This window comes from Hermetia illucens, chromosome 4, assembly GCF_905115235.1.
Source record: "Hermetia illucens chromosome 4, iHerIll2.2.curated.20191125, whole genome shotgun sequence".
Lineage (NCBI taxonomy): Eukaryota > Metazoa > Arthropoda > Insecta > Diptera > Stratiomyidae > Hermetia > Hermetia illucens.
In genome coordinates this window covers 128,825,089-128,850,501 of record NC_051852.1, presented here as the reverse complement: position 1 = coordinate 128,850,501, position 25,413 = coordinate 128,825,089, and the positions used below count along the sequence as shown (strand labels likewise).

General features: G+C 39.7%; 2 protein-coding genes across 6 annotated transcripts in view; one reads left to right on the top strand and one right to left on the bottom strand.

The window, feature by feature from the left end:
- Positions 1–22,798, top strand: part of LOC119656288 (SH3 and multiple ankyrin repeat domains protein 3) — a 561,166-nt gene extending 538,368 nt beyond the window's left edge. For 4 of the 5 annotated variants that reach the window (XM_038062721.1, XM_038062722.1, XM_038062720.1 and 1 more), the window contains 4 exons: positions 13,566–13,974; positions 14,043–15,342; positions 15,414–15,739; positions 20,780–22,798. In XM_038062721.1, coding sequence (XP_037918649.1) covers positions 13,566–13,974; positions 14,043–15,342; positions 15,414–15,739; positions 20,780–21,638 — 2,894 coding nt within the window. In that variant the 3' untranslated portion in view covers positions 21,639–22,798. Of the gene's footprint in view, positions 1–13,565; positions 13,975–14,042; positions 15,343–15,413; positions 15,740–16,394; positions 16,460–20,779 lie in introns of all 5 variants that reach the window. The other variant, XM_038062723.1, reaches the window with a different exon arrangement.
- LOC119656289 (lysozyme c-1-like) lies at positions 12,317–12,835 on the bottom strand. The gene has a single exon (XM_038062725.1). The coding sequence runs from the start codon at positions 12,778–12,780 to the stop codon at positions 12,358–12,360; it is 423 nt and encodes a 140-aa protein (XP_037918653.1). The 5' UTR covers positions 12,781–12,835; the 3' UTR covers positions 12,317–12,357.
- Positions 22,799–25,413: the final 2,615 nt, after the last annotated feature.

Below are 25,413 nucleotides of genomic sequence, written 5' to 3'. Positions count from 1 at the left end.
TTTCAGCAATGTAACGTCACTACCCCTAAGACCTTCAGCTACGCATAATTATTTTTGAAACTTCATAGTCTTGACAAGCTGGAACGATGATAATCCTTTTGTAGGTTTCCACAAAATTCTAATGATTTGTTTTCGCTGACTGATCAGGATTATCACCAAATAGAGCAAGGACTATGTAGAGAACGTACCAGGGAACCTAACTCCATTATCCAATACGGCAGAAAATTGTAAGAGGTTAAATATCCATAAGTGCCTTTTCGGTGCAAAGTGTAGCTAGCGGTCTATGCAACGGATACGTTTAACAATTTGTCCAATGAATCCACGGCCTCTTTGAGCTTTTTCAAAATCCTTAATTTAGTTGTCTAGTTCGAAAAAAGCTTCCCAGGACCGACCCTCGCAATAAAACCTAATCTCTCGAATTTAGAATTTAACTCCTATCATGAAACTTCACTGCGAGGGTAGAACGCTGATCGTATCACTGAATTAAATTCAACGCAGGAACTGTGAACTGAAGATATATACATGCTCGCAAAATATTCAAGGAAAAGGAAAACTTAAAATACACCGTCGTAAAACACAAGAACTATTAAATAGTTGTTGAAGTACAGCTTCAGCTAGTTGACAAATCTCCAAGAAGTGAGGTAGAAGCGATACTACGGTTATCAAATGAGATCACAGTTCCGTGGCGCCAGTATTGGTGGTTACTTTAGGAAAGATTGAAGTCGTGGTCTCTGTTGAAGTTAGTATTACCAACAGCTTCCTCGTTGACTAGAGATTGTCATGTCAGCTACGCCATAGTTGTAGCAGAGGATTTAAGATTACTTTCAACATACCTTGAGAGGTCGTGGTTTCCAAAAAATAGTTGGGTCTTTGGTAGACTAAAGAAGACTGAAGACAATTCAATCCAATATCTACTATTTTATACTAGCGTTTTGCTTTCATAAAACATTTGTACTCCATTGTTTTCGAAATCTAAAAGTATCTTAGATCTTATCTTTAGTATAATCAATACTAAATATACCTATTTGATATTACAATAACTAATTTATTCATTGTCAATCAAAAGTAGACTGTAGCTAATCGTTGTCAAAAAAATTACCACGAAATTTTTGCTGTATTTAACACAGGATAAGATTAACATCTGCTGTGTATTCCCTTACGCTAAGCCCCTTGTCCTACATATTCCATAAATTTTAAGGTATTCTTTGTCATTAATTTGACGTACATATTAAGGAGGGAAACCACACTAGAAGACTTACTTTCACATAGGTTTTTGGAATATTTTTGTAGTAGGAATTCAATCAAATTTGGAAATTTTTTTTTCATCAAATATAGTCATGTGGGGTATCAAATAAATACTAAACTTTGCACGGGCATAGAAGATCGCACATACGCATGCCAAGTTAGTGGCTATTAGTGTCAAAGTTATGGCAGATCAAACTTACCAATTTTGTGCGAATTAACAGCATCCTATGCCATACAAATAAGATGCTGACCTCATAATTAACGAGAATAATTGGCATTAAAAAAAATATTAAAATTGTTGTAGGTTAACTTCGTCACATTTGTGAATAATATTGAACTCCTAGTGTGAAGCCTATAAAGTTGACTATTATCAATACAGTGCTTTTCAGATCAATTTTGTGTAAATGGATCATGGAAAGATAGCGGACAGTGGAATATTTAACTATGTATGTATACACGGAACTGTTATACATTAATCGTTCCTCACACAAGGAAACACAAATCGTTTTATACCTGACGCCTCTAGCTTCCGGTTTCCCGACTTGCTTACAAATAATGCAAAAAAAACGTCCTTAAAAAATGATATTGTCCCAAATATTGGTTCATATTCTTGATAAATTTATAAAGAATCATATTCTGAAATTTCATGATGGCCGGGTTATTACTTTTTGAGCTAGAATGTCTGCAAATGTAATAGACATCACTTTGGGAAAAACGCATTTGAAAAAAATTGTTTGAAAAGTCGCCCTTAGGATATGAAGATATTTTTTAGACATAAAGCGACTACATCCTAGGCACTGGAGTCTGAGCCTATATCTGATGAGTGGTCTATTTCGCACTCATAAAATCTAAAGGAACACGAATTTTGCTTTAAAATTTTTGTAAGATATTCTGGGTTAGTTAAGTTCACGATCAATATAATAAAAAAAGTCGATTCTGGAAACCTCCTAATATGGTTTCCCCCCTTAATTGCCATACAAAAATGTACCGTGCCGTTGACCCATTCTCTTTCCATTGTACTGTCATCAGATATGAGATAAAACTTTATTTTAATTGATTTCCTATTATAATGATACGTTAATAATATACACTTATGATAACAAAAGTAAACTGTATAATAGATAAAGTAAGATGTTAATCTAAACTATAGATAAAAGTAAATACCTGGTCAAATAAGGCTGATAAGTCGGGGGAACAACTTAGCATACCATAAACTAAGAAAAGACAGTACATTGCTGCATATATATTTATAAGAACTGGACGTCAAAATCCTATTCTGCTACCTCTTAAAAATTTATGAACCAATCCCCAAAAATTGCCCGCCTTTTCCCAAGACTATGTATCTATGATATATTGGTTTCAAATTAATATAGGTGTTAGTGTTAGCCGACTATAAAAGACAATGAACGACGTCTCGCGGCAATATAAATTAAAATGTTGCGGTGAACCATGTGGAGCAATACGCTCCACATCCGAAATGAGGATATCCCCGATCAATATAGGGTCGCACCGATCGTGGAAAAATGAGAGCGTCTTCGATTGTATCGTCACGTATTTGGCGCTGACGAAAACTTACGTCTAAATATCGAAGTCGATCGAAAGCGACCAAAATAACGATGGTTTGATACGCGGAATGCTGATTTGAGAGACTCACTATTCCATACAGATCAGGCTTTAGAACGAATAAAGTGACGCAATCCATCCAAACGAACCGAACTTGCTTCTGAACAGGACAAAGACTGAAGAAGAAGATTAGTTCTGCATTCCATTTTCGTTCCAACTCACAGCTTAATTACCATGCATGCAATCTGTATTGGTCTAAGTACTCAATTTTCGTTAATGCCGTTTTTAACCTTCGGATAAACAAGGGTTCCAGGTCCCGATCTTACACAGAGGAGCACATCACATCTGAGAATCAAAACTCATAAAATTGAAGTTTTTGAAAAAACTGTAATCACCATATTTGCTCCTTACATCCTAGTACAGCAATAGCAAGATAACAACATTCAGCTGCTAGATCGCTTCACAATCAATGATCCCCGCATTTCATAAGAAATCCCAAGTTCTTAATTCCAAAAATTGTTCGCACCATCACCAAAATTATCATAAAGCTGCTGTCCTTAAATATAGCCAAAGGCAAGAAAGAGTAGAGGAGCTTTACGCTTCTGATTGGCAGGTTTTGCATTCTCATCTTAAGTCAGTTAGAATGACTTCAAACAACCAGAGACATCCTCCATACTTCCATTGATCCACCATTACTCCATTTTGAACGCGGCCTTCAAATTCATAGGTGTTTGGTTGTCATTCACAAAAATGTCGGCAAACAATTTGTCACCTCTTTTAGTATTGATGACTTTACCATCAGCCGTAATACGATTCGTTATCAGAAAATTTGGTGATAACGCCCCAACGTTATTCATTTTATTATTTGTAAACCTGATATCTCCTAAGTGCCTCGCAGGGGGTAATGACAATCAAAATAAGTGGGAAAAACCGATTTTATTTTTATTGAGGCGAAAAAGGAAGATGAAATGTATTCAAGAGGAAATACTTTAATTAAAAATTTTGACGAAATTTTGCGGAAGCAACACCTCCTGTAGAAATCGTTACTTTTAATGTAAGTCAATGATAGGTGTATCGAATTCAAGAAACTATCGAAATACGTTTAAAGGACCAAGACCCAAATTTGAGACGCCGATTGAAATAGATAAATTCATACAATAAAAATAAAAATTAAATGGTATGCATACCCCAGGTCTCATGTAAATTCATACAATAAAAATAAAAATTAAATGGTATGCATACCCCAGGTCTCATGTAATAGCCCAAATCCACTATTTTATTGAAAATACCAAGAGTGTACGTTCAAAAAATGGGACTGAAAAGGACTTGTTATTCTTCCTTCGTAGTAGAGAAGGTAATTAATAACGGCTGCAAACTGTGCCCTGAGCAGCCGAGCAGTGAGCAAAAGCAATGTTTGCTAGAGCCTTTATTTAGGAATAGGCTCTCTGGAAGACTCCGCTAGAGTAATGCCAATTTATTCGAATATCTAGTCTTTTATACTATCATTTTGCTTTCGTAGAAGATACGAGTATGTAATCCATTGTTTTTAAAGTAACATATGTAGATAACCAATACTAACTTACTTCGATATTACAACATTTAATTAGTTCATTATCAATCGAAAATATATTTAAGCAATCATTGTCTGATTTTTTTCTGCCAGACGTCTTTCTATTTTGGTCACAAGGAAAAAATTGGATTACTTACGCCCCGTTATGAAAGGCCCCTCACCCTGGTTTTTGTCATTTTTAGGGTAATCATTGTTCATTGATTTGATTATAATCGCCATCGAAAAAATGCGCAATTCAATCAATCCATTTTTTGTTATGCCTTACCATGTCAAATATCTAAATTCATAGCCTACTGATGTGACTCATCCTGAACCTATCTAAAGGAAAGGATATGATTTCAAAGAAGAACTGGAGAAGTACTTATATGGCAAAAACCAAAGTTCTGATGAACAGCGCCGTTTGTTGATAATGGGAAAAGTAATGCTTGCCACAAATACCAAAATTTGACGCTGAGAGTGTTTGTTGTTAAACTCTATACATTCTATAATTGTGGTATTTCTTGACACCATAAACTCACTATGTAATGTTAACTAAATTACAGAGTACGGCAGAAAAACCGAACCAATATTTTCCGTTAAAGTTTTATTAATAAAAATAATGGAGGTCTTAAATAACATGTTCCAGTTTCGTAATGGTCTCCTTCGGTGATGGACCGCAGCTCCTGTACCAAGAATATGTACTATTCCCAAAGAAGAGATGGTTTTAGCACCTTGAAACTGTTGTGGCGGTCGATACTGGTCCTTGCCTCCAGAATCCACCACACACCATCCATCGGGCTTAGATCCGCCGTGTAGAACAGCCATTCCTCAATCATAATGAAATTCGAAAAATTGACATTGCGACATTCTTGAGTCTTCCCCAAATCATGATCGATTGCGGATTTTGACGATGTACTTTGATTGCCGATGGGTTAGGAGTCTTGTGGGTTTTTCATAAGTAAAGAGGATACGTTTTCATCTCCGATCTGCAAACTGACGTTTGAGCTGGTACCATCTTTAGAACCTTACGAGCTTCTTTTCATCGGAGAAACGAAGTATTTTTAGATTTTGTAAGGTTTAAGATTTAATTCAATTGTTTGCTATTCGTTAAACTGATTGGTGGTTTATACCGCTTTCATAAGCAATTTTCATAGACACCCTTAAATTTCATTGAACGCATTTCTTGGTTATTTGGTAGTTCCTGGATATATTGACAGTGCGCTTTCTTCCAGTACCTATACGGCAGCTATTACGGCCGACTTCTTTGGGCCGAATAATCACATCGGTTTGTTCTGGCAAACTAAGCAGCGGCTTCGCAAGGATCAGGCAGCAAAGTAAGATGATGATAAGTTCTCTACTCAAACGTTCAAATTGAAAAGACACTCGATGCTCTCATCATCCTAATGAACTTCATGGCCTCATTTGCGCTGGCTACGAAAAAAATCAACAAACCAATGGGTTACCAGAAAAGTAGAGGGCCATTTCGTACATATAATCAAGTTGTAAAAAATTTACTGGAAGCCGATCATCTAAAAATAACAAGACGGAATGCCGAAAGCTGGATGCTATATATTCACATTTTTTCGTTCGTACTTAGCTAAAAATTCAAAATATTCTTTGATGTATTCAACTCCTCCGTTCATATGAGCTAACTTTATATGATGATGAGTTCCACGTCTCATATTGCGATAAATTTGTGGCGCGGCAGGATTCGCAGCATTCGAAATTTATTTCGATTTCGAAATTTATTTCGAATGTTGTGAATGCGAGCAAATAGATGGCGCGCCGAACTCTCCACTACTTAGAACTCGCCACGGGTGTGGAGGACTAGCGGTGAGAAGGTGCCGTTGGTTGGGACAGGAAAACACCGCATAGAGATGAGCCGCTCTCTCCTGTCTCGACCACCGGCGTGTGCACACAGCACGTTTTCCAATCAAACAAAAATTCATCGATTATCCAAATTGAAGTATTCATTGAATGTGTAGTGGTTTTATAAAATCAAGTTCAATTAAATTTAATAACTAACTAAATTCGGTGTATCGTTTTATTTAAAACAAATTGCTTATCAATTGATCCCAACTATAACTAACCAGACAACGTGGAACTTTGTTCTGCCTAGCATTAACCGTAAAGGTTAATGAAAGATATTTTGGAAACTACGACCAAAGTGGTGAAATTACCAGCGGCGCTCGATGCGAAAGTGGAATTGTTACAGTGTGGTGACACAAAGCAACTTGGAATTTGATTTTTGTCTTTCGAGCTGAACGAGCCTGGCCCCAAAACTAGTAGCGCCGCCGACATAGTTAAAAATTCACGTGAAATACAAAATGTTCACCTTTTATAACTTTGTTAATAATAATTGGATTTTCTTCGAACTTTCCAAAATTGTGTACTATATTATTACCTATGGCGGTGCCATCTTGTACATTTAGGATAAAGTTAAGTAAATTTATAAAATATGGTAATAAATCATTATTAACTTTTTTTCAGCAGGTAGCGAAATGTCATATTTCCAAGCCTAGATTTTTTTATATATGCGCCGTTTTGAATTTCTTCAGTTTTTTCCGTTGGATAGTTTCTGAGAACAAGACCTGTTACACTTTTCAAGGCATACATTTCAAGTTCTCTCTCAATATTAAAAATAAATTTTGAAACGAACTAATCAAGCCCTTTGATTTGACACTCGACATGACCATATTCTGTGAAAAGAAGTTACAACCTCTTTTCGCATTTATGGGAAGCTCCCTTAAATTGAACAGAAAATAGCGTTCCTTGCTATATGTAAAGGGGTTCACAGATAATGTATTCTCATTTCCTAATAAATCGAGCGTAACAGACGGTAGACAAACGGACAGACAGACTTTGAACGGATTCTAATAAGGTTTTGTTATATACAAAACCTTAAAATATGCCAATAAGCATGGCAACCAAATCATTTTGACTTTTGTGTTTTCTGTCCTTTGATAAGGGGATTCGGGCCCTAGGTAAAAACCTCTCTTCTGTTTCTCGGGCCCACATGATGAACTGGATACCCTTGATGATGATTTCCATAAACGGCATGGTAGGGCATATATCTACTCATCAAACTATCCAGGACCTATTTTACATGGGCCAGCAATTGTGCTCGAAGTCCAAGGTGACTCCTCGTCTATTCCTAACTTCCTAAAACAAAGACCTTGAAGGTTTGAAATATAGTATGTTTGTTCGTAGAAGTCCATCGAAATCTTCTTCTCCTGTCTCTTTGTCCTCCGTGATGCACGTTTTTAAATGGAAGTTCACGAGAACGTATAAGATACGCCATACAACTTATGTTAGAGAAAAGTATAGGAACCGTTGAGTCCGTCATGTCGTCTTTCTCGACCTGTGAAAGGCAGCCGATCATGTGCCGTTCGAAACTCTTTGGTCTTAGTACTCTAAACACTAAACGAAACGAGAGGTCGAGCTGCTCTATCGTTATCCAGGAAGTCTAGAAGTATAATACTATAGGACATCAAAGTCCCTTTTAAATTTCCGTTGCATGCATTTTAGCGTTCATTAAAAATTTCCACTGCCTCCAACTGACGTTGAAACTTGTGAAAACTAATGTATTCAATTTCCTGTTGTGTTAACTGCGGAATTCGTGTAAACATAGCATCACTAAATATACGTTTTCTGGTCCCCATATCCATCAGTCTTAAAGTATCGCTAACATTTTACAGTTTGTAAGACTTTGTGGAAAACAAAGCCTTTTCAAAATTGGTTTACTATCCGTCAATCTACTTTTTTTTATCGTTGAAAGTTGGAAAGTCTCAACACCTACCGCTGACTCCTGGCATGCAGTTACAAACTTCTTCCGCGGCACGCTATTGATCGGCTTCTTTAATTTTTCCACCGCACTTCAAGTTGTTTCACGTCCTCCATGATATTTTAGGGTGACAACAATACAATGGTTTCCGCTTCCGCCATGTGTGCCACAAATCTCGAGCTTGCACCACATCCTGCCCAATCAGGCAATATTGTCATGGACGAAGTGATAAAGATAGAAATTGAGTTAGGTCAGGTGACTTCTCAGTTCTTAATTCACTTTGAATGATTTGGGATAACTTTCTGAGTCTAGTGTCCTCTGGTGAATCGTCCCATCTCTTTGGCTAATCCGGAATTGATTCAGTCCATGATAATTGCCGACGATAGGTAAGGAACTCCAGGTCATTTTGGCTCGCCAAGATATCGATGGAAATCATATCTGTTATCACCTATCCTACTTCGTTGGACATTAAACGGTAGGCACATGATGTTCGTAACGCCGTTAGGCGACATGGAGCTCTATTTTTTAAGATTTTGTGTGAGAGGAAACCTTATTTAAAGCAATTTAGTGTCTGTCTATCTGGCTGTCCGTCCGTCTGTCTGTCACATCAATTTTCTCAGAAACGGTTACTCCTATTGATACGAAATTTGGTGGGAACTGTGCATCCCCTCGCAATGAGTAACATCGTTCTACATTGGTTTTAAGGGGGATTCAATTTTTTTTTCATCGAGTATAATCATATGAAGCATCAAATGAAAGGTCTCGATTAGTACTTTCCAAAACTAGCCCTAGCCCTGAGATTTAATGCAAGAGGGGTGAAGGCAAGAACTGGAAATTCATTATTTCTTTTACGGGCCCATTCTCAGAAATTATAATAGGTCAAAGATGTCTGTTTAGTGTAAATTTATTAAAATATCTGCCTTTGAATGTCAGAATTACACTAAAGTGAAAAGTCTGACATAATATATGCATACAGGGTGCGTACGGTATTTGAGGACAACTTGAGAGTAAAACTAATTTGCTTTTGGTTTGAACATGAATGAATGAAACTTGACTAATTTTTTACATAACATTAACTTATTACATATCGATAAACTCATTCAATAAAATTTCTATTAGCTGCAATAACCGCCTGGATCGGGGTCCGGAAACGATTGCATGCTCGAATCAAATGCTCCTTGTTCATATTGACCATAACGGTATTAACTGCAGCCTTTAGAGAAGAAATAGTGTTGTGAGGATTTTTGTTGGTTTCACGCTCAACTACGCTCCATACGTAATAATCCGGAGGATTAAGGTCTGGGGAACTAGACGGCCATAAGTTCGGTATTATGTTGTCATGGAAATTTTCAGCATCCAATCTTGTGTGAAGGAGCAGAGTCTTGTTGAAAGATGTATGGGCTATTACCGCGAACACTATCAATCCAGAGTTTCACAACTGTCTCTAGAACCTCAATGTATGCAGCAGAATTCACTCGAAGTCCTTGAATGAAGGCATGACATCTCCTTTGTTGCTGACAACACCCAAAACTATAACAGTAGCTGGAAACTTCGTGTGCATGACAACAGGAACCTCTGTACGATCGTATCAGAGCCATCTGTCATTTCTGCGGTTGGCCTTTTGGTCTTGGTCAAAATTTTCGGTTCGTGAAATTATAGCGACATATATGTATGTCCTCAAATACGAACGCACCCTGTATATATACATTGCCACCCAGGCATAAATGGCGCAAATGTCTTCTAAAATGTTCTTATATATATAGAAAATTCACAAAACCTTTCATACCTGAAGCGTTCAGCTTCCTGTTTCCCCACATGTTTTCTTTTCGCAAAGGCCCAGAACGGAGCTGTATAGAGATTATTATCTCTCGATATGAGGAGCTGGCGGCTTTGCTTCAGGTCAATTGTATAGTAGCATTCTCGCCAACAGTGTACTAACTCCAGATGTTTTTGCTGCTAAACTCTCAAGTTTAGTTTTTCAGTAATTCAAATTTTAATAGATGTTTCCTTTCCTCGTTTCGTGATTAGAACCACCTCAGTTTTATGTTCTACAAACGCGATGCCTTCAAAATAATATCTGTTTTCCAAAGTTTTCTTACTTGCGAGAATCCCATCTCCCAGATATCTTGCTCCACAATACTCATTCCGATCCTTGTGGGACCGCACAATACACTTTAATCTAGCATTCTATAACGACAGGGACCAGATATTTTGGAGTGTCTACTTTGGCTAAAACTTCAATTATTTTGCTGCATCCGCACATCCAAAGTAACTAGCACACAAGAGTTATTGGTCTGTGTTGCTCTCGGCGATGCTCCTTACCGTGCCGACAGTCTTCCGAAATCCAGAGTCCTCTCTGGGAGACCACTCTCCCTTCCTGCGGTCAGCATAAGCATATTATAAATGACCCATTCCAATAGTTTCCGAATGCCCTCTAATAGATATATAGGACGAAGGGACGCCCAGAGGCTTAGTTGGCTTCGAAATCAGTAAACACTTCGCGGGGAAAACCACTCCTTTCAAGAACGTCAGAAATGTTTGCAAGAACCAATTTGGGAATCTCTTAACGGTTTTCCGGTAATCGTCGTCATGGCCTCTAGAAATTTGTCTCTACTTATACCAGGAATTACGCGGGGATCTACCTGAACAGTAGCAAGGTTCACTTCTACCTTTTGGGAAAAGATTGCTAATAATATCTCGCATCAAATCAGAGTCGGTGGCTGGCGATGAGCGTTTGGCTTGATTGATATGCCTTGTAAGCACTTCCCATGGGCAGGAACTCGCTTCCTTGCATATCCTCTTGAGATAGTTAGTATTAAATCTTGAAATGGCTGCTTGTAGTTCTTTCTCCCCTTTTTTATGTCGATAACTCTTCAAACTCAACTTGGTTCCTACTACGTTGGCTGCTTCTTCTGGCTTAAGGGCAGACTTTGCGGCAATTTTCAATTTCTGAATTCGTCACATGCTTTCTGTATCTTTTCTTGGTATGTTTTGGCCTCATCTTACGCTTCGCCTGGAAAATGATAGCCTGATGACCACTGTGCATATATATTCCCTGCTCATTTACTACTTTACTCCGTGGATAAAGTGTCAATAGGAAACGTAAGATCTGGACCTAAAAATGCCTCCAGTAATACGTTGCCTTTTGCGTTTGTTACACGACTTCTCCCATCTTCGGCCCATGTGTTAAAATCACTATTACTATTAGCTGATGATGACGGACCGTACCATTTGGGAAGTAGCTTATCTCCTCTCTTGTGGAGCGGGTGCGGACTCAGGACTCCTAGCATCCTCAACAAAAACTTCACCCCGCCCTGGTTTAGGTCTGAACTTACGACGAATTTCACTTCAATATATTATAATTCACACTCATATCGTATTTGCGATTTAACATAAATGGATCGATTACCAAATGTCGCTACTTTCGGTCACACTACTTGCAGGGCAGAGGTGAGGGAGTATCTGATGAGTTGCCTCTGCCCTGGATGAAGCCTTCAGTCAACTTTTTTGGAAAACTTGGGTGTTTAACCCAGAAAAGAGGAGTCCGGGCTTACTACACCATTGAAATCATGAACAAATTAGGTTTTGAAGTGCTGGAACACATCTTATTCATTTGTTTAGGTCACTTAAAGATGCTTTGCGAGGTCGTCGATTTTCCTCAGAGGTAAAACTTTAGAAAAATTTGAAACCTAAAGCTCGTCATGGGATGTAAAAGAAAAGTTAAGATTCGGCGAAATTGGGAAAATTAAAGGCTCTATCTGGCGGGTCATTTTGCTTACGAACTGGGTTCAATTCCTGGATCATCATCGGTTTCTGTGTTTGGCTTTGTGAATGTCCTGCTGCTTTTGGCTCATCATTTGCACAGCATCAAGGGTGCGAGAATAAAATTGAAGCATAGTAGTTGAAAATGAAGTAGGAAAACTATTACAATAAGAAGGAAGTTTTGAGGTATTTGCTCCACAAAGGAATGCACAGAAATCCTAGGAATTACGCTAAAATAGGCGCTTTCAGCAGGCATATTATATTTGAATTGGGAGTCTCTCGAAAATAGGTAGAAACAGTAATAGGAAAATCACATCTCTAAGCATAGAGACCATAATATACCTATAGCACTGTCAAAGGTAAAGCTAAGAACTAACGTCCGAATTTAGGGAATAATAGAAAACTTAAAACCATAATTTACGAAATTGTCATTTATTCAAACTTCAACAAAAACTTAGAAGCAGTCAGCAACACTTGGAGCAGTTCCATTGCAGTTGTTGAGCCATCCGTACCAGGCGCTGAATCCTTGTTGTTGGTAGACAAGTTGGGCACAGCTCCAGGAAGCAGACAAGTTTCCAAGAAGTGAGGTGCAAGCGATACCACAGCTGTCAGATGAGCTCACGGCTCCTTGGCACCAATATTTATTGTTGATTTGGAAAAGACCGAAATCTTGGGTTCCATTGTAGTTGATGGCACCAACAGCTTGATCGTTGAAGGATGATTCGTATTGAACCAAACAGACCCAGTTGGCGAGGGTGTTCATGTCAGTTACGCCATAGTCGTAGTAGAGAGTTTGAGCGAAACCACAACGGCTGTAAACTGTGCCTTGGGCAACAGAGATGACGAGTGCGAAAGCAATGACTGCGAAGGCCTTCATTTTGGAATGTTTGGTTCTTTGATAGACTCAAGGAAACTGATGATCATCCAATCCAGTTCCATCTATTTTATACTATTACTTTGCTTTCGTGGGAGATATGTAACCTATTGTTTTCCAGATAGTGCGAAAATAGTGCTTTAGATAACTAATAGAATTTGTGTTTAATCTTTCAACGTATAAACCTAATTGTTAATTCATTGTCAATCAAAAGTAGATTGTCGCGAACAATTGCTCAGCGTTTTCCTACTTACAAAATTCTATATTTATTTCTGGATAAGATTGGGATCAATTTCGTCCCCCGAAGGCTTTTATTCTCCATTTGTCAGAAATTATGCAGATAATTCGTCATTCAGAAACATTCGATCTTTAATTTAGTCATTTTTCCTTTATTCGTAATGAATGAATTTATGGCCGTGGAGAATTGAAGATGATTATCGCCAATTGAAAGATAATTGCAATAAATTTATTCCTTCAGGAGAACAGACAATTCCCCGATTAAAGAATATACTTATATATGTGTAAAGTGTAAAATTGTAGAAAGCATGTCCTCTTTATTATCTCTTCTCATGAATAAATCTATTTGTTTAATTAGCTTCCAACAACTCTTCTCTTGAGGAAGATTCAGATACATTGCTTTGCCCTTTTGCATGAAGCTGCCACCAAGTCTTTAAATAAGGGAGAACTGTATAAAAACATAAACTAAAAACTCGAAACATCGAATTCAATAGATTTAATTTTCACATTTTTCCAAATACTATCCTAACTTCCACTTTTTTTCCGAACAGATAAAAGTATCGGCGACACCAGCGACATCATAAGTGATTCATCTGGTGTAGGGACGAACTCAGACAGTGCAGCATGTTCAATTGGTCACCCAAGTACAACGGTTGTATGCATGGAACCTTACAGTGGAAATTCTGTTGGTCACATTCGAATACAACCAGGAGAAGTAATAGAGGTCGTCGGCTCAACAGATTGCGGTTTACTCGAAGGATATGTTCGCGGTACAAACCGTTCCGGATTCTTTCCGGCCGAATGTGTCCAAGAGGTCAATATCCGCCAGAAAAATATAACTAACGTGTCGACACCAAACCAGTATCAGATGTCACCACATCAACAACACCATTTGCAGGCGAATGGAAACAATGGAAGTGGACAGTATAATAGTTCCACTGCGCCTAGGATTAAGAAACCGTAAGTCATCTTCCTCCTCCTTAAACTACATCAGTAATATTTGCTAATTTCAATTATATCCTTTTCAGCTCCATACTGGAACCCCGAACTGTAATTCTTCATCGTGCCAAACGTGGTTTTGGATTCGTATTACGCGGAGCCAAAGCTGCCTCTCCGCTTATGCAACTAAAACCATCCGATCGCTTCCCGGCCTTACAATATTTAGATGATGTGGATCCAGGTGGTGTTGCAGATATGTCTGGACTTCGACCCGGTGACTTTCTACTCGCGATAAATGGTGAGGATGTACGGGCATCATCACACGAGCATGTAGTGGATTTGATACGTTCTTCTGGGGCTTTGGTGTCTATGACTGTAATCTCACCAAACTTCCCAAATCAAATGCAACCCCAACAAATGGCACAACAACAAGGCATGGGAGCTCAACTATCTAACAGACAATGTGTCACGCTACCTAGAAAAATGTCTTTGGGGCCAGGGAAGTTACCTGCGCCAGCACCACCACGTCGTGATCCTAAAACAACATTGAGTGTTGGTCGAGCGCGTGCTAAGTCAATGGTTGCCGGATTGGAAAATGGAGGAGAAAAAGAAGAGGAAGAGATTCCAGCTAAATCTAGCTCAATTGAATCGATTGCTACACCAACTCAAAATCCAGGCACTCCTGTTCAACCACGAACGGCTAGCATTAAGGCGCGTCCGACTTCGAGTAGGATCACAGCAGCTGAGTTAGAAGAACTTTTCCAACGCCAACAAGGCGAAGCTGCTGATGGTTCCAATCGCTATTCAACAATGATGACTAGTTCTAGATTCCAATCTGGAACTGATAGCGGTGCCGCCACACCGCCCAATGGCTCACCACAAAAGGGACCACTTGTTTATGCCAGCGTAGCTGAGATGAAACGAAAGAAAACCAAAAATGGAACACTTCGAGCCAAACCATGTGCAATCCCGACGATTGGAGCAGACTTGAAGCGAAACTTCCATTCAACGCCTGATTTGAATAGCCAATTAAATACATCGATTTCATCGATTTGGGCCTCGAGTGGCGTCAAAGGTCATCGCTCACAAAATGATGTGAACACCATCCATGGTTCGATGCAGCGTCTGAACCTTCCACCACCTACTCATCCACCTCCTCCACCACCTGTTGGACAAGTGGTCAAGGTGGATGTTTCTCGAGGCTCTGAATATGAAAGCACTATTACCCTTCAAGAAAAAATCCAGAAGAAGTTAGCAACACAAGCACAAGCAGTAAATGGAACTGCTCAAGACGGAGAGATTATGTCTAGTTTTAATCCTACAGCTAATGCCAAATTATATGCTTCACCGCAAGATATTCGAAGTGTTGGATACCGGGCGAGAGCAGATGTAAATATTCTTCCAATCTCGCGGTTTAATCTTATACTTGCAATACTAAACTTATTATTACTCCGTTTCAGAGCCGAAAATCGTCTTTGCCACGAAATCAGCTAAATCAACAAAGTGGAACTCAACAGCCGCAACCTGCCAGCCAATATGCTCAACCTGGCAGACAAGTTGCCACCAATCAGCAACCAATGCTCTTACAACATCGACATAGCGCATCAGCGGTGATGTCCGCTGCAGCTACAGGACCAGCTCCACCAATTCCTGAACCTGATTATAGTTTAAGCGAGTCGGATGGAGACGATGAGAATTCGATTATTGTTGCCAGGAATACGAAGTTAAATGAGAAAATAGATTTGATTGATGTCCCCGCGGAAACAAGTGGAAATAGTAACACAAGGTAAGGAAACTTTATTCGTGGCTAGTGCTTCCAAGTTCCCAAATTTATGTAGCGGATATTGCCCGTGAATGGCTCTGCTTGCAATCAACCATATTGTGACACACTTATCGCATATATACTCGAACATTAATGTCTACTTTAATATAGTTAGGATCTCGAAGGTAAATTAGTCTTAGAATTTGGATTTGGCTGGATTGAATTGTGAATGAATGGATGGACAAGTAACTTTTGTATGATCGTGTTTTGAGGTCTCACACTGCAGCCTGTTAGCTTGTTGTATGTCCTGTTCGTTTAAGTGAATAGTCCTCTCCTATACGCTACTCAACTCACTTTTCACGGTTTGTTATTCCTTAGGTAATATACTTTCACCACACAATTGCGGGGCAGTCTAATATGATAGGAGTGTTCGTCACGTCCACCTCATTAAACATTGACGCCTCATTATAGAGACTCATATGCAGATGCTTCCGTAGAAGATAGCGACCGGCCATTATTGTATTAGTCTTCATTTTGATTTCATTCAGCTTCAAGACTTTGTCCATTTTCCTGTACTTTAAATTTGCTGTACCCGTATTCCACCGGTCTTACGAATCAATGTTATTTGTTTCCCAATCTTTAGTTGGTTTAATTCCCTAATCTTTTATGTTTTTCACAGCTGTGGATCTGCTAGTTCCAAGCGCAGGTTTTGGTCCTAAAAATGATGATTATAATCCCTTTCTTGTAAGTGCATATATTTTTTCATTTTTGCCAACATTTTTGTTTCGGTTTTAGTTGCCAGGGTCTTAAGGTTAAATGGACAAATATGAGTATAACATTGCCACGGACAGGATGTTTTTACTTTAGGGTAAAATCTCCAAATTCTCTTTTTTCTTTCTCTTCATACTGAATGAAATATAAGTGGCCAACGTTTAACATCAACTAGTATCGAGATCGATAAGCTCAAGCTCAGTTCACCATCATCAACGACGTAACAACCGGTATGCGGTCTAGGCCTGCCTTAGTAAGGAACTCCAGACACCCCGGCTTTGCGGATTAGGTGACCCGCCCACCGTCACCTGTTGAGTCGGATTTTATTCACAACCAGGTGGTTGTGATATCGCTCATAAATATCATCGTTATGTAGACTACGAGATCATCCATCCTCATGTAAGGGGTCAAAAATTCTTCGGAGGATTTTTCTCTCGAACGCAACCAAGAACTGGCAAAATCTTTGACTCTATGGTGAGACGTTTCGAGCCAAATAATTTTTGTAAGCTAAAATAGGCTCTGTTGGCTACCAATAACCGTGCACGGGTTTCATCATCATAGCTGGTTCTGATTTTCGACCCTCAAACTCAGTTCCATCCCCCAAAAAAGCTTGAATATCACCCTTACAATTGAAGACAACACTCAACTGTTTCCTCTATAGTCATATCATTGCTCATGAAAAATTCGGTCGCTAGGTCAGATTGTCAATGCGGTCATTCTTCAAGCGCATAAGCAGAGCGATATGCCACCTCACTTGTGTATGATTTTTTGACGACACGAGGCGTTTCAATGTTCCCTCTACAAAAGTTCTAATCTTATCCCACTGAATTTCTGACCTTTTCTCCGTCTACTGAGGTCCACTAACAGAATAGGTGAAGATTTTATCGGTCTTTGCTTCAGACGAGTTTCAGGGGTGCTCCTGAAAATGAGAGAAAGGATGGAATAACTGAATCCAAAAAGGTAAAATTCTCAGAAAAACTCAACCTCTGAACTACGTATTGCCCATTAAGATTACGAATATCTTCCAATAAATCCACAGACTTGACGACAGTTTGTCCGTCGGTGATGGCTTCAATGTTATCCTCAGGTGCTTGGTCTCTAGCATCTTATATCTTATCTCATATTGGAAAAACCGACGGCGATTGGCTCTTCAGATCGCCTCGCACGAACGCACAGAAGCGCTCGTCAACAGCCGCTTGCGCACTAGTTGATGATGAACTTGGAAAACATTAAAACAGCTGAAAATAGTGTAATTTGACCGAAAACGGCAAAGGCGACGATAAACAATATCTATTTTTTCCGACATGTGTGTTCCAGGGTAATTTTAGGTCTACCGTAATTCCCAAATATTTGACATTTGTTTCTCGTTTCACCTCCATGTAATGTAACCTTATGGCTCTCAGGTGATCAAGCTTCGTCTCCTAGTGAATGGTACTATGGTGGTTTTGGCTGGATTGATCCGCAATCCCACCTGCACCTGCGCTAGTAACCTTTAGTCGAGTTTGGATTCTATCACATAAGATATCCTTATATTTATCCCTACAGATTAAAACAACGTCGTCCACGTAACCTTGGTCCTGTATTCCAGTATTTGTTAACACGTCCAGGAGTCCATCCACTCCATCATATTCCATATAAGCGGCGATAGTACCCTGCCCTGTGGACAACCTTGAGTAGTATTCATGACATTCGAATTTGTACTTGTCGGTAACTTCTATTTGCCTACTCTCTAGCATTTTGCCCATCCAGAAAGCCAGGGTGTTTCCCACTCTTGTATCTCTGTGTGCGATGTGTTGTCGAATCCTCCTTCGATATCCAAAAACGTACACAGTGCTATTTCTTTTGCTTCTATGGCATCCCGTAGTACATCCGTCAACTAATACAGAGCAGTTTCAGTTGACAGTCCGGCCCGGTAAACGTGTTCACACTGATGTAGGGGATTACGCTTTAAAACGTTAATTCTAAAATAGTTATCTATGACCTTCTCCACCGTTTTGAGTACGAACGATCTTAGGCAAATTGGTCTCAAAGATTTAGGGTGAAAAGGATCCTTTTTACCAACTTTCGGAATAAAGACCACTTTTGCCCGTCTCCATGCTCTTGGTATATATTGCAGGGCTATGCTGCCCATTACCATCCTCAGAAGAGACTCTAAGATGATTCCTAGACCTCTCTGGATTAGTGCTGGGAAAATGCCATCTCTGGCATCTCTGGTGATTTCAGCGGTTTAAAAGTTCCCACGGCCCACCTTACCCTAGCTTCTCTTTTACTAGTTTCCAGTTCTCCTTTCTTCCCCTTTTATTCGTTGTTGGGGTGTCAGGCAGAATGTTGTCGCCTGCCACCGTGGGAAATGAGTTCTGAGAAGCAGGTGTACTCTGTTCTCCTCATTCTCGGGAAATGTCCCATCTTCCTCTCTCTATGGCTTTCGAGACTTCTTCGGAGACCACGGCATGCTTTTCACACGGTGTCTCCTCCGAGGTGTCTTTCCTCAGCTTTTCCCTGTGCACGTGCACAGGTGTGTAGCCAAATCGATAGTTGATATGGTAACTCCAACGTTTGATCGCCTCCAAGGATCGGTCATCTACCCCGATCATGAGGAATCTACCCTTAAACTCCACTTTGCTTCTGAAGAATCTCCATAATCGTGTATGGGAATCCTCATTCTAAGCGATTAAGATGTTCATAAGATCTTTCATCTCTTGTTGCAGCTTTTGGGAAAAAAACTATCATTTTGTGTGGTCCCATCCTCAGCACATGTTGACAGTTCTGCTCCTTCTCAGTCTGTCAATTTAGGAACTATGGTGCTAAGACACTCTGCAGTGTCTACAACCTGGTCGAAAGCATAGTTTCGCAGTCCATCTCCTTGTGCATCTGCCCGCTCCTCACGAGTGTGTATTGGCTCGGGATACATTTTGGCAGTATGGCCAGTCGAATGCCCTTGACCGCATTAGCATAGCTAATAGTCGGCTTCCTGATTCCTGCCTTCATCCCTCACTTACCCGGGTTTGGGAACATTTCGTTCATGCGGGGCTAATCTCTGCTGCTCCCCACTTTCTTGGCTCCAATAGAGATGGCTTAGGTCTATCCTGAGTCTTCTTAAAGGCCTCTTCTGGTTTCAGGCCTTCCTTCAAGAAGCGCAGGTATCATTTAGCACCTGCGCCACTGAGACCTGTCTCCTTCCTGACGTCTGATATATTTATCTCAAATGTGCTTTTGCCAGTCCCTGCTTTTTGAGCGGTGCTGGTTGTTGGTTTTTGTCCTCGCAGTATACCAATGTTGACCTTGGATCTATTACTTGACGTCCCAACTTCTTCCTTCTTGGGTGTAATCACTTGGCTCTCAGTATTTCGGAGATGTGCCTCCGCCTGGTTAACCAGTTTGTGTGCGGTACGCGGTCCCACTTTATTGGCTACAGTTTTTTTTATTTTAATATGGGTACTCATTTGATTCCCACGAGTATGGGGGTTAGGAGGTCCGCCGTACAATAGTCTCCCATAGCACGGTTAGGTCTAACTTGTGGCGCAGCGGGGTTAACAACATTCGAAATTTATTTCGAATGTTGTTAATTCGATTGACAATGGCTACCATCGGTGTTCTCCGTGGCGGAGCAGGCCATGATTAATTAATTTTTGAATTGAAAAAATATGAATATTGATAAGTTGAAAAATGTCAGTTTAAGAAAATAGAGAGAATTTTTGTCTTCAGTAGATTTAAATTAATTTGCAATTTAATTAAGCTCCCCAAGCTCCCCAAAGTGTCATGTGACACGTTAGCCACGTCTAAAATTAGCGAAAAGGGAGAATTTTCACTAGACGAGAAATTTTCTAACGCTCAAAGTGATGTGTGGCTTTACCTAATAAGGTAGAACTACAAACTTACTTACGCAGGCGACCAGGTAGCAGTGAGGCTCCGTTCGAATACAGTCAGTTACCCACGACTGTAAACTAGGTGTTTTTCGACTCCCCAGTCTAGGTCCGTAGCGTTTTGTAATAGCAGGGTCACCTCGTACAGGGTGTGGTTATCACCACTCACTAACGGTCTTGGTAGACGAGAGGTTTAGCCCCTGAAAAACCGCACATCGCCTTAGAGGAGAGACAGCTCAACCTCAAAGAGAAACAGGTTGGCCTCAGGGAGCTATATTCCGCGTCAGTCTATCCTGCAGTGCACTACTTGACCCCCCACCATTATAAAATTACTTTATTTTCTCTTGAATAAAAGTATTTAAATGAAGTTTTATTCACTACCTGATATTTATCGAGAAGTACTGAAAGTGATTTTCTTTCTTAATTTCAGTGGAAGCAGTTCTGGTTCTGGATCAATACCGCATTCTTTCTCCGTTGACGAAATCCAAAAGATGCGAACCAAACTAAAATCATCAAAATCCTACCCGAATGATCTTCGACCTGAAAACGAGCAAGACCCGAACTCCAGATCAAACCGGTCAGTGGTTATCAACGAGCAAAACGAAGATGGCGATAATTCCTCTTCAGGCGTAAGCAGTGACCAAGAAAACGCAGCAAATAACACCGACACGATCAAGAAGAAACCAACGACAGCAGTGACACAAAGGAAGAGTCAAACACAAATTCAACCCCCACAATCTCTTCCAATAGTTCATCAAAAACAACAGCAACAACACCAGCCGCAAGATCAGCACAAACCTGTCTTAGAAAAACAGAGGGAGCACCAACCACAGCAACATCCGCCACAACATCAACAAAAACAAGTTGAAGACCAGGAAGAGCGCAGTGAGGACGACGACGATCACAGTCCCAGTCCTCCAGCCAAAGGTTTCCAACGACACAACTCCCTAACACGAAAACAGGCCGCTGTTATTGCTATGAATCGTGCCACACGTACTGCTGTGTCTCTGGCGCAGTTACCGCCCCCACTTGAGGCTGATTCTGAAGGCGAGACTACACATTCGTATGGAAATAATGCCGGACCGGAACCCCCGTGTCCAGTCAACATTGTCCTTGCTCCACCGCCACAGTTCTGTGATTGTAATGATATTAAACAACAAGCAGCGCGCTCAATGCGCCAAGCTGGTGTAGCTGCAAATGCAACTGCTGGCTCTGTCGCAACTGGGAATAGCCCACGCGTGCGAATAGTTGGGGCCGTGCCAAAAGCCAATCGCTTACATAGTCAGTAGAGCCAATAGGATTAGTATCTAGTATATTCTGCTAATAGGTGGCTTGGATGGTATCATCTCTATCTGGATAGGAGTTTGCTTAGAAGCAAGTCGTTTTCAGTGGAAGAAAGGTAGCATGTAACAATGATGGTATGTTTCCAACAAGCGCTGATAATTTCCAACGACGGGAGTGACACCTTCGCCTGTGGTTCTCGCTCCCTCGTTGGTACTTAAGGCGCTACTAATTGTGGGAGACGTACTATTCTAATAGTTTGTGGGGTTTAAAGGAGCTAAGCTAATTCTTATTGAAAGAAATATTGCATGAAGTATCGCGAAAGATGGAATAAAGGAAAATTAATGATTTTATTTCAGTGGATCAATCCGAAACACTGATCCATTACAAACATGATAAACCAATATAATTTCTGTTTATATCTTAAACATTCACATCTGTAAATTGCGCACAATATTCCTATCGTACGCTTGCCGTTCTATTAAGCTTCCTCGGAAGGCTAACGTGGAGAGTCGGGTAGAAAGGAGAAGCTGCGTGTCTAATTATAAAGAGCAAAATCCAAAGCGCAACTTAACACCGCCACCAACTAAACACAAAACAGAAGTTTATATATTGTATTAAAAGTATTAAAACAGAACTAGAGATATTGTAATTATATACAGGTAAGAGATATTATTTCGTAGCTGGTAGACGAAAAGTAAGTGAAGCAAGCATGATTGCATCGTTTCTAATTTTAAGCGATAAATTGAAGTGAACTTGAAGCCCAATCCAAACGCATCGCGACAAATGACGTGACATTAAAGTATTCACCTTACAAATATGAGAAATTCACAAAATGCACAGAAATACAATGTAACGATAGAGTTAAGAACAAAGGACGCAAACAGCGTGACAAAGAAAACATTGCCGAGTAGATGAATTTTTTTGATTACTTCCTTTCACTTTATTCTGTTCGCAATATGTTATTCTTATTATTCATTGTTGAGAGCAAGCACCACAATTAAATTGGATTTAACATAGTTTCCAGGTTACGATATTATTAATTACGATTATTCTTAGATTGAAAATAACAAAGATTATGTTTAAAACGAGTTTGATGCAATTTTAAGTCAATAATTGTATTATGTAATAGAAAATGAAGTGAATAAATTTATGTATCTAAATAAAAGGAGCTGCTGCATAGTAATTTTCCGGCATACTAACAAAAGCATTCATCATTAACACTCTCAAATAGAAATTTCTCAGAATAAAACACACAAAAGATGTACGAATTTTACATTTGTTATACGAACACATCCTTTGTGCGGATACTTCACATCCTCAGTTCGAGTGCAGGACAGTTGTCCCGTTTCATGTTAGACAACGAAGATTAATAACATTTTATTACATTTAGATGAATCAAATGAACTTAAGACTGCACCATATGATACATAACGAATTTGTATTTTTTATAACTCCTTAAATGTTTTCTATTCTATTTCGAATGTAGCAATGGAACTATTTTTGTATATCAGTGTCTCGTAGATGTTCGGTTTTATGTTCTTAGCACGATTTTTATTGAATGTTATCTGGTTGTTTTTTGAGTTCACAGAAAGTTTTCAGGTCCAGCAAAAGTGAGCGATTGGAAGCCAGTTTTATTCAAATACACTTTATCCCTCATCGTATTATTATCGACAGAAGAGACCAACATTTTTCACACCTGCTTACGAGCATTTCCGGATTCTCAGAGTTCTTACTTTGAATCATACAAAGTATTACCGTGGGTTTGTCTCACTGTATTGCGTAGCGTACTAAAAAACGGGTGGTTGATTTACTTTCACACAACCATTTACTCTCACTTAATTAACAATCATATTTCTCACAACTTCAGCGTGTTTACCTGCATAACCAAAAGCGTATTCAAACTACGGCCCTCGGCGCGCGCAGTCGCCATCTCGTTAACCGCTGTGGGAGGGGAGGAGGTGTCTACTTGCACTAGTTGCCAGCTCGAGACCGTGAAAACTCACCTCCCCTCTCTAATTCAAGGAGTATGTGATGCGAAAGCTTGAGCCAGACGCGTGCAATTCGTACAGAATTACAGCAGCACCGGGATATTGAAATCCACATCGCCAGATTCGGCATACCCTACAATTCGAATTGTTTGTTTGGGTCGAGAAGAATAAACCGTCGAGCATTTCCTTTGTGATTGCTTAGCTCCGGAACTCAAAAAGATCTCTGATTGTAGGGTGGATGAAGTATGGTGAAGTATAGTAGCTTCCTAATTGCTACAGGCTGGCTTTGAAAATCTATGATGGCTGGATTATGCTCCCCTTGTCTTTCCCACAGCAGTCACGGTGTTAGCAGTTTGGGTCATCAAATCAAGTCAAATCAGTCATTCCTTTCCATCTCAATGTCCAGACCAATCTTGGCAAGCGAGTTCTCGATAGCGTGAGTTACATGTCCATACTGTCAAAAAAGCCTCTCTCCCAATTTTTTCGAGATCGATGCAATCCTATATCACTCGCTAATAACCTCATTGCAGGAGAGAGGAGAATTACACCACTGATCTAACGCGACATCTTTGTTTCCATTACCGCGAGGCACCGTTCATTGCCTTTTATAGTCGGCCTACACACAAGACCATAGAGGGCGACAGAGCAGACGATGTTGATGTAAATTTTGGATTTGGGGCGTTCGTTGATACATCGATGAGGGCGCTCCCTTGATGAACACCAACAGAAACATGAAGTGGTTTTGATTTACCCCCTCACTTCGAAGTTTACTTTTCGGATCGTGGTAGAACAATTTAACCCTTCTGGTACTACCTGTTGCAGCAGAGCATACCAGATGAGTCCGTGTGGCACGCGACCAAACGCCTACTCTAGATCCAGAAATGCAATGTAAAGAGTGCGATGCTTCTCACTGTGCTACTCCATAAGTAATCGCGCAGCGTGTATTGCGTCAGTATTTCCACAGTTCTTGGCATATTTGGCTTGATTCACGCTTATTTGAACGATATCACAAATGCAGTTGTCAAGAATGTGTTAAGAAATCTTCATGATATGGGATGCGATCAGATCGGATGGTAATTTGAACATTCTGCTGGACTGCCTTTCTTTTCTCATATTGGAACGGTAGTGTTTTCTTGGCAATGAGAGATGTTCTACCCCTCCTCAATAATGCAATTAAGGGGGTCATCCCGTGTGAAGGTCTTTTTTTTCACTTTTTTTTAGAAATTTTTTGTGAAGAACTGGATAAAGATGCAAATGAGAATTTTTCACCATGCATTTATTAATGTATTGAGCATGCGTAGTAATTTTTTCAGTATGATAACATCGTTCGTTATTGAAATACAGATCAATTTATACACCCATCACCAAAAAGAGGTGTCTTTCTGCTACCACGCTAGAGGCGTTGTGATCATCTTAAAGAAAAAATGTAAAGGGCATTTTAACGTGCAGACTTAACCACTGTCTGCAAACTAGGATTATTAAAAAATATTGAAAACTAAATTTTTGGTGCCGTGTTAAACTTTTTTTTGTGAATTTTGGTGTTTTTTTCAAGGTTTCTTTAATGAATAAAAAACTACTGAATGAATCGCAATTATCCTAGTTTGCGGACCGTAGAAATATGTTTGAAATAGATCATGGAAATTTCAAAGAATTTGGTTGGATAGATTTTGGGCTATAGTGGCAGCAGATTTTCAACATGTAGTTTCGAGAAAAACCCATTTAAAAAGTAGAATGCGATTTTCAACCATAAAATCTTAACTGACCGTTAATCTGCTATACCTAGTCCATAAAC